Source organism: Anopheles moucheti, chromosome 2, assembly GCF_943734755.1.
Source record: "Anopheles moucheti chromosome 2, idAnoMoucSN_F20_07, whole genome shotgun sequence".
Taxonomy (NCBI): domain Eukaryota; kingdom Metazoa; phylum Arthropoda; class Insecta; order Diptera; family Culicidae; genus Anopheles; species Anopheles moucheti.
Window position 1 is genome coordinate 38,589,586 of NC_069140.1, and position 13,003 is coordinate 38,602,588.

General features: G+C 39.9%; 1 protein-coding gene across 1 annotated transcript; it reads left to right on the plus strand.

The window, feature by feature from the left end:
- Window positions 1-1,248: 1,248 nt before the first annotated feature.
- Window positions 1,249-12,289, plus strand: LOC128297968 (uncharacterized). Its single transcript, XM_053033688.1, has 3 exons — window positions 1,249-1,347; window positions 4,508-4,633; window positions 11,041-12,289. The coding sequence occupies exons 1-3, from the start codon at window positions 1,249-1,251 to the stop codon at window positions 11,662-11,664; spliced, it is 849 nt and encodes a 282-aa protein (XP_052889648.1). The 3' UTR covers window positions 11,665-12,289.
- Window positions 12,290-13,003: the final 714 nt, after the last annotated feature.

Genomic DNA, 13,003 nt, shown 5'->3' on the forward strand with positions numbered 1-13,003 from the left:
GCAATCATTAATTTTCGGGTGCTTTTGGTGATTGTGTTCGCTTGTGGGGATACAACAAGATCAATCTGTGAGTGAAACAATTGAGCAATCAATATATACCTACTTTAATTTAAGCAATAAACAAACTTTTCTACTAACACTTTTCGCTGTGCTTAACGAATAATTCGGTATAAAACTGGCTTTTTGTACGATTAAAATTGAAATACCCCTATAGTGTTTTAGTGTTTGGGTGTATGCTGTAGAATGTGTATGAAGGTCAGTTAAAAATTGGAAGCATATATTTTTAATGATCCTTCCTTTCCATCGTAGACCGGTGCGTGTATTGGTTGATGATCGGTGCGAGAACGGCGAAAACGGCACATGTTATAAGGGTGTTGTTTTTCGCATGAAAAATGCGTTGTTAATGGTACGAACGCTTCAATGTCAATGATTCTGGCACGATGGTTGGTAACGTTTAAATCATATTAAGCAAATTATAGTCACTTCCGGCTGGGTCGAATCGCTGGGTCGGTTTTCGCTGGGTGTTGTACTGCTGTTTTTTGGGCCCTTTCCCACAAGTGCAATTGAAATTATTTACCTCTTCATACCTGTTGATGTTGAATAATTAATCGAGCAAACATACACATGCAGGAATACGTTGTTTGATCCAGGGTATGATTGCAAATAAAACAATATAATAACCTGCAATTGACTTCAAAGCGATCGACCGATGACCGCCAGAAGCATACAAAAGTCGAATCTAATCAATACAAACTGTGTTCTGTAGCATTTCAAATAAAAAGAAAGCTAGTGTTTTAAAAAGTTAAACAACACACTGTTTAATGAATAACATTTCATTTTACGGCCAGAGCCCCAAACTCCCAATGTTATCGATATTAATAACATATCAACAGTACTGTAATTTAATTTATCACGATTCTATCGTTTCCTACCAGCCAACATAAAAATACCCCCCAAAATGCTGGTTATTATAGGTGGGTTGTGGCTTATTAGGTGCAATCAACAGCGATTCCACAAATGGACCCAAGGGCAGCGTATATGGTTTCTCTGTAATTTAGGTCCAGATTGTATTCAGTCCGGTCAAAATCAAATATTTAATTGAATCTTTTCACTTTTCCTACCCTGCTGTATCGAAACCGATACGCCATGGTGGTAAAGGTTTCCTTACTTCATTATCCGTTTGGTTGATCTAATTTTCACACTGGCACCATTACATTTTGGGTCTTTTTCTTTTGGTTTTGCAGCAAAATGAAGGCAACCCTACGGCTCTGGACGGCGGTGATGGCGTTGGTGTGCGTGAGCCTGCAGGTGTCCGCTTTACCGTACAGTGACAGCCGTGTTGTACAGGTAAGTCGAGCATGTAGTGAACCAAATCTCCTAATAATATGGACTAGTTACTATTTTAAAACAAACTTTATTATTCTTCAAAAGATACTGGTGCTTTTCCGTTACAATCTGTTATAGAAGATCTGCGGAGAGGCCTAATTTAATTTTTGGATTGTATTTATTATTTACGATTTTTAATTGTCATTACATGACATAAAGTAAAGCTGATTATAAATCAATATCTTTTTCAAAATACTAAAACCGATATAACCGAGCTTTAGAGATTTTCTGTCAAATCAGTATCAACATTTTGGCTGCTTACCTGCTACATTGAAATAATGTTATATTGAATTGAATATTCATCTAGCTTTGCTTGAAATCCGCTCTTGAAAATTATCTTTTATGACAAGATGTTGTAATCTTCAATGGCAGATTACGATTCGGTTTTATTTTTTTACGAGATGCTATTCCTACACAAACCGTACACGTCTGTTACATTTCCTTTTCTCTCATGCGATTGCTTTACATCTGACAAATAAAAGGCACCTATAGCGCATCTGTAGTGTAGGATTCTGTCGCTTTCAGCAAATCTGTCACCCAAGCAATCAGTCACCGCTACGTCCATCAGGCGCGTGGATACGTTGAATTGCCTAAGGTGCCGGCGAGTGAAAAAGAGTGAACTGACGGTTAATTAGAACAGCTAGCATGGTTTAGTGGGCGTACAAGCGGCACACAATTGTACAGGAAGATAGCACTGAGGCGTTTTACAATCGATTACAACTGTTTCCAGCCCACTGGCGAGCGAGACGAAAGCTAACAAACGAATTCACGCATAAATGCAAAATTCCCTTTGCTATTGCGTCGTCAGATGGTACATTCAAACGATCATCCACGGTTGAACTAATTTCCCACAAAATCGGATTGAAGAATGTATGCAAACATACTGCACAATGGAATGGTTTGCCAGGGCAAATATGTTAGCCTGTGCGTCGGCAAAGAGCGCTTTTGCGCTACAGTTACGTTAATCGGTCTGAAATTAGTGTAGTGGGCTCGAAATTGTTCATTTGCTGGATACAATCAAACAGGTGTGGCTTGCAGCTTCTGAACGATAACGATGAAAACCCATTCGAGCCCTGTCTGTCCCGCAGTGGATGCGTAACGGTTCCTATCGTCCAGAAAACCCAGCAGGGATACTACGGTCGGGTTGTGTTTATTAGCTTTTTGAAATATTTGCTCACCGCTGCAAATCGATTGACATTTCAGTCGACAAATATGTCAGCACCACGACCTTAGTGCTTCTCATCCTACCGGTTTGAGGAGTCGTACGGTCCAAGGGGTAAAGCACGAATATTGTTTCTATTTTTCAATTAGCGATAGGTCAACTCTTCGGTGCGTGTTTACCGTACCGAGCATGGGTTCCATAGGTGCAGAGAGAATATTTTAAAAAAAAAATCAATAAAAACTTGTTAGCATTCCAGAAACATTAATGAATTTATTTTTTTTTATTTATTTTTTTTGTTTGGTTAGAACGGCCTGGCCGTATCGACTGTGAATTTATTTATTGGCAGATATATATTTTTTTTTTACGTAAATACGTAAACGTAAATTTATTGGCAGATATTTTTTTATGAACAAAATGCATAACTTAATACTGCTGTTCCACATGAACAATTAAAATGATTGAATTGCAAGCTATTTCGTCGAGGAAAAAACGACATCCAAATCCAAACAAAAAACAATTACTCCTCACGGGCTTTAGAACCAGGCACAGTTTTGCTATGCGACGAACACACAAACGTTTGTCCTGAAGCATGCAAGTTTACAAAGTTGAAATAGAAACCTTCGCAGAATATTCAGCTAATGTCTAATTTCCCCTGGCTACTGTGTGTGCCATCATGAGACGACCACCTACCTCCGTACCTGTTAAACAATGGGCCCACCCTCCAGTCCACAGACGTGTTCGCTAGCGCTACACTAGTAATGGTCGACCCGCGTTCAAACGGAACCAATCCTGCTGTTGCACCTGCAACGGACAGTGTTTATGTGATTTATTCAACCGGTTGTCCTCCAGCTACCGAAGTGCTTTGGGAAATTGTACCATTTCCAGTGCGCCGTTCTACGCTGCTGACTTCACCTGCTCCCATATCCTTCGCTAGGTACCCGACAGTACCTCCGCGCGAAACCTTGAGGGACGGTTAAATGAAAATGGTTACAACTGCATCCCAACTGCATGCATGGGGAAAGTAGCGTCCGGCTAGCTGAAGCTTTCCTCTCACCAACCGGGGTCACTTTGTTCAGTGGAGTAGCATACGGGTCTCGCTTTAGCGATAGGAGTTTTCCCTTAACCGATGACAGGCACGTGTATTGGAACGGTTATGCGGGCTCTTACAATGGTTTCACTCTGACAGTACGTACAGCCCTTGACAGCCAATTGTCTCTACTGAAAAGGATACTTAGAAGGCGGTACATTGCGATAAAATTAATTTTATGATCCAACCAGTGAAGGTGATGAGCAGAATGATATAGCAAATGGTTTGTAGGAAAGCAACAGGTTTAAAATATCTTTTGCACTTGTTACGAAAGAGCTTCTCGAAAGCTTATGAATTGATGTGACGTAAATTGATTGTGATGCAGCAGATCTTAACAAAACCTAGAACCATCACGGTATGTTAGGCATTTTGGGACAGAATAATAATAATACACTCAGTTGGACAGCTTTGAATATACGATTCAAGAAGTGTTGGCCACTTAATGGAATTAATGCAATCCCGCCTGAAGGTATGCTATTTTAATACACTTTAAGCTTAAGCTTCAAGGCAAGAAAGATCTTTAAGATTGAATCTTAAAGTTACCTTAAACTAAATTACAAACATGACGCCATCAAGCACCTGAGTAGAGTAATATGAGTACAATGAATAGCGTGCTTTCAATGCATATAACGAGGTTAATACATAATGCAATAGACCGCATCAAATGCTTGCAGTCAAAAGATATATTAAGGTACATGGAATGCATGATCTAACCATTCAGTAGGCATTTAATATGCAGCGTAAATAAGCAAACAATAATTAAATTTTTGTATATGTTCTCCCATCTCGCATTCCAATATATAACGCTTTGTTAATAACTATTTTACCATTGTTTATGCTTACTTTCACGCTGGGCCGACCAAATCCAACAGGAAAACAGCTTGCTCTCGCTGAAAAGGACGAAACCGTCGCTGTCGATCGTTAACCCGCTGGATGTGCTTCGGCAGCGAATCATTCTGGAAATGGCCCGAAGACAGATGCGCGAAAACACAAGACAGGTAAGCGAGCAATGTGTTGGCTTTGGCGTTATTATGGGTGGTGTTTTTTTACGAGGAGCAAGAACAGTAGAACCAACGCTAGTAATGCAGCGAATACGATAAGACCATCACCCCATAGGTACGTTCGAATGGGCTATCAATGTATCACGTGTGGAGGTCACTCTCATCATCACCCTTCATGGATATTTAATATAGCATTATACCACCGAAACATCGTTGCATTTGTTATGGTGAACTGGTGAAAGACCATTAGTTTTTTCCGCTGTTATCAATTCTCGCTGTATGTATTATTTGAATTCTATTTGAATTCTGTATCTCTTCGGTAGCGTGATTGTATTCCTTACAGTGGTTCGGAGGCCAGATTCAGGCTGTTTTTGAAAATCTTCGATTAAAAACGTAGCATTTGTTTCGCAAATTCCGGAGTGGGGTTTGCTTCAACCAGTCGTACTACGGATCCTTCCTGGTAACCATTATTTACTTGCTCAAAAGACCCAAATACAAACAAATAGGGAAGCCTTCCATCGTTCCGTTAGCTGTCAAGAGTCGTTGTAATCTGATGGTTTTATCGAGAACCTACGAACAAGCCGATTCCTTGAAATGCTACTGCTCTAAACAAAACACGTGAGGCTACGCAGAAAGGTTTCATAATGATTTACGTAGTACGATAAGCTTCTGTTTTTCGGGTTATGATTATAGTGTTTACGTTTACTTTGCGCTACGTGACGTGTTCGCTACCGTACCGTGGTCCATCTTAACGGCAGAATGGTGTAGTTTGGTTCATTTATTCATTTCACCCACAAACATATAAAACCCTATCCACACGTATCCGCTGTTTCGGACTGCTATTGCAGGGAATATATTGCGTTGTAAAAATGTATTTCAAAGTGGTGGATTTTGAGTTTGCGCTGCTGTGAGTACATTCTGGTGCCATAATCAGCAATATTCCATTATGAGATATCTTGCACCGATGGGCAATTATATTTGATTGGCAAAAGTTAACCGCTATACCATTTTTTGACCATTTGATCCGGTATTTGATTACGGTTCGTAAGGGTTCGAAATCCTTTCACACTTGGAGGCGAAATAAATCTTCTATTATTTCTTTGTGCATTCCTCGAAAATACTTAATTTCCACAACATTCCACATTCCTGCATGAGACCCAACGTGCTTAAGTAAAGTTCCAAAGCAAACGCTTTCGCAAATCCTTTATCCAACAGCGTACCGTTTAGCGTGCTCATTGATACGTGCTTTGTTAACAAGAAACATCACAGCATCGCTAATGCATCTGATCTGTGCCACATGTTGTTCTAATTGTATGGGCCTATGTCAGTCATGCTATGGCGAATTCAATTACTCACACGCTACGTGGCACACTCGAGAAAGGTGTATGGAAAGATTAAATTGATGACGCACATCTCACGATATCAGAAATTGCTAAAAATGAACAAATAACTTTGGATGATTTATTTTGATTGCTTCATCCCACAAGAGCACCTCTACTGAATTGTAATATTTTTATGCGTGGCATTGTTGAAATTAATAAAAGCAAAACCATAACCAGAATGTATGAAAAAAGGAAATGTGGGCACTCACTACTGATCAGCTACATATTTCTCTCTTTATGTGGTTTACTAATGTTATAATGTTGTAAACTTGTAACTTTGTTGATGAGATAGCAATTGTTGCTTGGTATCAATAAAATTAATAAGCAGGTCCTTTTAGCCAATTAACCCATCTTCTTGGTTGATTTATTGATTATGTAAAGAACCAACACTCCGTTTTTTTTAAAGTAACTCACATTAGCAATATTACATACATAAACGAAACAATTCAAATTTGGCGTTTAGAGCTCTTACTCTCTCTAATATCTCTTAGAGATATTGATTTACTAAATGCTTTTTATATCGGCCCGGTGGCATGATGATAGCGGCGTCGGTCTTCACACGATCGGACTGGATCAAAATCCCATCTGGACGAATCTCAGACTAATGTAGCAAGGACCCCTACTGACCATCCGGCTACGTGGTAAAATTTACTCTAATAAGCCAGAAATGGGCAGGCATGACCTTTAGCAGGTCGTTGCGCCAAGAAATGTGAGAGAAAGAGAGAGGGAGAGAAATGCTTTAATTTAAAAAATTTAATGAATATTTTAGTAAAGTACTGGGCGCCTCCATTGAGCATTGGGCGCCTCCATCTCCCATAGACTGTCACCCTGCAAATAGACATTTTTCTCAATGCCTACACCGATTTTTTATTGGTGTTTGTTAAACAATGAATTGAGCTATTTTGAGCTATTTCATACACTGAGCAGCCAAAATTGAGCTATTTCATACACGCGATTCAAACGACAAGCCAGTTTTTATATATTAACTTATTATCGCATTTCATCGAATTGCATTGCGAAATGTCTCACTGAGAAAAATCGCTGCATATCTATTTGCACGGTCATATGAAAAGCATAACGATTTCAGACAGATGTTAGTTCAAAAAAATCATTATGTAAATAAGTGGTAGGGTCTTCATATAGGGAAAATTATAAATCAATTATAAAGAAGTGGAATGCTTCTCTATATTTACGCGCACTATTATTCCTGTCCTATCCTGAACAACGGACAAACGACGGCGCTCTACCGTTAGCGCTACTGAACACTTCTGCAGCAAATCAGCCCAGACCGCAGAGCGGTTATTGTCCCTAATAAGTAAGTAATTATGCGGTTGGAGCATAATTTCCTTCCGTCCGGAAAATTCTACCGTTCATCAACTTTTAGAACTCTCACACGCTCCCATGTGGTGTGGATTTAAGCAGCATCTAGCTCGCCGCACTCACCATGCTGGGTGACGGAATGGTTTGAATAATAGAAGGATGTTCAGCCACTACTTAAAACGGAGAACTGTTCTGTCCGATAATATGAACTGTTTTAGGTGACGTTCTTTAGGACTTGCCGGTTTTTGATATATAATGAACATCCAAATAATACTGTTCCAGTTTGCACATTATGTGGCTTTTATTTTGCTTGTAAATAAATACTAAGTAGTAGACTATCTGACGCCTTTCATTTTTACGAAAGTAGTCACAGTTCAATTTTTATTCGGCGTAAATCCTTTGGGAATCTCTTTGTTGTTTTGTAGATTCTACAATTGGTTAGTTGTTATTTAGCTCAGTTCAGCCAGGTAAACAAACATCACCAAAAGCTTCATCAGCAGTCTGTTGAAGCTAAATTCTAACGTACTCTCTCATTTCCTTAAATCGGTTTCTATATAGTCGTCTACTAAAAGTCATTATGGCGTTAGTGTTTGAACTCTTTCTTGACATCAGAAAGCGTTACCAAATTATGCGCAACAAACTTTACCAATAGAGGTATGAAACTTTATTTATATCAAACTGAAATAATACGACCAGAAGCGCTTTTTGTCGTCAAGTGCACACTATGTTTTCGCACAGAATTCAAGCTTAATGAAACGTTTTGAATCAAAACTTGTTCCAGCACATGTTTGATCAATCTGCATTGCTGGACACTGCATATAGAAGCGTAGAATCACACAAACGTTCACCTTTCGGGGTACCTAAATTCTCTTGAATAGATTTTTGCTGTTAGGTTGTAACAGCCTTCACCATCGTCAGTAAAATGTCGCTTAACAAACACCACATTGGCAAAATCCATTAACATTTCGGTATGATAAATACAAAACAAAAATTGATCGATTGAAATTAAGGAAATTTGTTTGATTGCTTTTCGGCAAATATCAATGGTGCTTTTGTAACGATTTTTTTAACCAGCGTATTTTTCGACGAAAGAAAAGTTTTCCAGAAAATAAAGATTCATATAGAAACACATTCCCTAACGAAAGCGCTCCAGGCGGCAAAGACGCTTTCCACATTTTTTTTCGCAAGCAAATTCAATTCCTCAAGCGATCTGCCGGTGCTTTTTCCATTCGTTCAAAGATCCACAAACAGCATCGATTTTGCTCCGTGTCGCTTGTAACCCGTTTGCATCGAACTCGACTTGTCGAAAGCATTCGTCACCGAAAGCACATCAGCGGAAACTGGCGTTAAACGATTGGAAACACAAGCAGCAGAAGAAACCAACCTCGCTAACCTTGTTCAAATTCAACGGCTCCATTAAACGGTTTATGTTTATTTGAAACGATTTTTGTTTTTTTTTTGCACGGAGTGCGAAGCTTTAAGCATATTTTTTCTGTAGTTTTTTTTGTTTTGTTTTAGAGTTGCTTGCTCTTGCACACAAAAAAAATGTCACAGGTTTCGGACCGCTTTTGAGAGTGAAAGTATGACCTTAGAAAATTACAGGTTTTATCACCTTCAATCCAATCCAAACTTTGCTCCTCGAAAACGGGGATAAAAAACAGCAAACAGCGATCCGTGTACTTACGGCCAGCAAGCATACGTCTCTGTTTACGCACGCAAACATCCCATCAAACTGTAATGATCCCAATTTACATCGCAAACCGTCACTGCTGTTGTTGCTGCTGCTTGTGGACGTCAGTGACATGTAGAACAGCAGTTCGGTCTACGCGTTTAGGATGTGCGAGCATGGCATCATTACCAGCTGAGTGTAAAGGAAATGTAAATTGTTATTTTGCTGAAATTTGACACGATTTCGATTTGATGGGAATGTTGCTTATTGGAGGTATGTGTTTCGTTTTTTTTCGTTCAAAACCTGTATGGGTATGTCGTATTTTTGGCACCAATAAGCACCGAAAGAAGGAGAGCGCTCCAAACTTCGTTTAGATCAATATTTTCATCAAAAATTACCTAAGTCATTTGTTTGCTGTTGTACCACATCAACATGAATCATAGTTACGTTTAGTTAAAACATTATTTTCCATAAACAAGAAACTAACTTGAATTACTCTCGAAGAAGCTGTAAATGTAACTCTGGAAGAAGAACTTCTACTTCCGCTGAATATCAATAACACGGTATGAAGCTTAGAATTCTGCTCTCCCGAAATGAATTCACAAACAGTTGGAACTCTGCATGCGGTGACACATCCATAAGATCGCCTTTAACTTCGTTTTATGATTTATGAGTCACTGCATTTTACTGCAATTATTTACCAATATATCCTAATGGCAATGTCAAATAACATTCGCTTCCATATAAAAATCGATCCTACCGAACCGGATCCATCTTTTAATAGATTCTCCGAAATCAATTCGAATTCCTCTTCGAAAACAAACATATTTGTATACACTAATATATACTATATTAATATACATCACAGAGATTAAAAAAGGGAAAAAAATATTGTAGAAACTTGTTTTGGATCCCAATCCCAATGCCGGACTTGAGGTCCAGACGATCTAGATTAAAGAATGAATCCGGATTGATCCAAAGAAGGATCGAATCCTAGAATCCGATCCGAATCCCATTGCCCAATGCTAGTTCCATGTTGTAGCTGTTATATTTCCGATTTTATTGCCTAATTATCAACTCGTCAAATTTAAAAACTATTACCAAATTAACAGACAATTTGTTTTATATGCAAATTATCCCACCACATTGCTTCTTGAAGCATAATTACCGTCAACCAATGATTAATTGCTATTTAAATCCTGTATGTCTGCTTTGCATCCGTTAAACGTTTACACCATTCTAACCTTCAGGTGTTCTAATAAAGTCAAAGAGAGCAGCACAAAAAAACGCTTAACAGAAATTTAAAACACTCCCGCACCGTATACCAAGAGCGTAGCTAGAATATCTCGCCTGGGAACTGCGGTTACGTACCACACACCGCCCATAATACCGCCAATTGGCTGAGTTAATCAACCACGGCTAATGATGATGCCGACCGGAAATGATATTTTCCCATTTCCTTCCTTCCATGGTTCCATCCGCAGTACCTGGTCGTACGGTACAGCAATGAGATTATTTCTCGTGGGATACAGCCCGTGTCAGGAAATGGAATAAAAATCAGTTGCAAGTGTACGTCCGCGGCGTACGAAATGTGTCCGCCTGTCTTGCCACGCGGCTCGCTGTGGTAGAAGACAATGCGCTAAAAAGGAAATGATTGAAAAGGCAGCGTGTTATTATACAAGCGGGAGTAAAAATGAAAGTTTCTGCCAGCTTATAGCATTGTCACCAGAATACCGGAACCCGGGTGCAAAGAACGATGAGCATGAACAAGGAAAATGAGTTCGGGATGCATTGCAGCGTAAATTTGCACGATGGAAACACAATACACAAAGTGCAGTGAAAATGGAACGCTCCAGGAATCTGTTAAGAGTTTTTTCACTACTATGAATAGATTCTGTTAATTCAAAGTGTTCGTGATTAAAAAACTAGAAACATAGATGAACACAGATAAATTACAATTAGATTCGAAGCGATATTTCTTCACCCTGAAGTAGTTAATAATTATTGCATATTTTACTTCATTTTACATCCAGGTTGAGCTGAACAAGGCGCTACTAAGAGAAATTGGAAAACGGAGTAGCAATTTGTATGACGGCTCAGAATACCCGCTGGACTCCACGTACTACGATCGGAAGTTTTATAATCAGCATGCCGCACCCAAACTGAACCATGCACGTCCTGCGGAGGATGAGCTGGAAGCGATGGTTGAAACCCTTCTGCAGAACAACCGTCTAGCTGCAAGGGAAGGTAATTATGCCAGCAAACTGCAACGGGCGCACTCAATCAATGAAAGGCAAACGTCCGCGTCCAGGATGAGCTCCGATCAGATGTCCCCGCAAGCTCAGTCAGCACAGTCCCATCCGCTCAGCAGCCTTTTCAACAACGAACAGGAAGATCTCAAGACTAAGGATCATGCTCTCAGACAGTCAGCCGTACCGGTGGCCCAGGAACATGACAACACGAACGACAACGGTGAGGACGATGAACAAGAGGAACAACCGGCTAATGGTGGTAGCTCCGATGTGTTAAAGGTCGTTCAAGACGGTAACGACCTCCTGGAACCGGCCAACCATCCGTCGTCGAGCGATCAGAGCAGTGGAACCGAATTTGGTCCACGGTACGTCTACGGTATGTACAAAAACCGATACGCCAACTAAACAGAAACAAAACCGATATGCCACCATACTATTGACGACCCACTCGACATCCTTGACGTCCTCTACTGAAACGGTTCTGGAACTAGTACTATCTTCAATAAAAAAAAGCGAGTTGACAGCAGGTATATTGTATATCCTAATTGCCAAACAGAAGTAGAAAAGAAACAAAAAAATCACACATCCACTCACAAACATGTAACGAAAACGGGAACGAACGGGGCGGAATTTCGTGATCGCTTGCTATTTATTAAAAGGACTAATAAAGACACACTTACAACATAAAAGGAGAATAACAAAATAACTACCAAACCAAACAAAACAAATGCGGATCCATAGCAAGTGAAGACCTCTATTTACACAATTAGATACTGTCGTAGTTGCGTTGCGCTAGGTTGTGCCATAAGGAAAGAAAGTTGCTAACGAATCATACAAATAGTCTGCCTAATTCACGCTGTACCACTGCTTACGTTTCCCGCTAGATGTCTCGCCAAATCGATCAGTGTATCACTTCATTTGCCGAATGCCAAACATGGTGTCTGTGGGTTTGATGTCCAGTTGGGGGTTTGTTGGGGGAGCGAAAGAGTATAAGAGCTAGAGAGAGGGAGAGATAGAGAGAAAGAGAGACAGAGAGGGGGAGAAATTGGCTAAGGATACTAATCAGCATGTGTGACGCGTTTAAGTAGATTAAAATCAGGAACTAATGACGTTGATGAATGCTGATCTGTTTGTATGCGTTTGAACCGTTTTAAGGGAATTTAATCAATCTTATCAAGGAAATGGAAATGTATTAATTCCTCTTGAAATTGCTTTTAAACCACGAAAGCAAAACCATTCATTGTACCAAGAAAGGAACGCTGCACGCATGATGTACAACTGATTTGAAGCATAAAATAAGTTTTGCCCATTTTCCGGCGCTATTCACCTTTTCATCAGCGGTTTAATAATCCCGCCAATATTCGGAGCTCTGATATGTGTACCCAAAATGTTAAGATATGCTGAACCGTTAAATTACCCCAGACAACATCAAGGTAACTCTCAAAACCATCCTTCTTTATTAGATTAACTGTTAATCAAATATGTTCCGGCATACCAAGCTCGCAGAGTAACTGTGTGGGCTCCCCCACACACGGCGACGGAGCGGGCACGGAAGTGACACGGAACCATTTGGTAGCCGGTTGATAAGCGTTAGCGCTAGACAAAGCAAATGCCAAGCACGCCGAAGCGAACGGATGGACAGGAAGATGAAGCAGCACGCACCGTTTCCATCTTTATCTGTTCAGTTTGTTGTTTAGTGTTTTTTTGTTGATTTTTTGTTTTACTTTTTACAACCAGTCCATCC

Coding starts and splice junctions, on each gene's coding strand:
- LOC128297968 (XM_053033688.1), top strand. CDS start 1,249: ATGAAGGCAACCCTACGGCTCTGGACGGCGGTGATGGCGTTGGTGTGC. Junction 1,348..4,507: donor GTGACAGCCGTGTTGTACAG/GTAAGTCGAGCA, acceptor CAAATCCAACAG/GAAAACAGCTTGCTCTCGCT. Junction 4,634..11,040: donor TGCGCGAAAACACAAGACAG/GTAAGCGAGCAA, acceptor TTTTACATCCAG/GTTGAGCTGAACAAGGCGCT.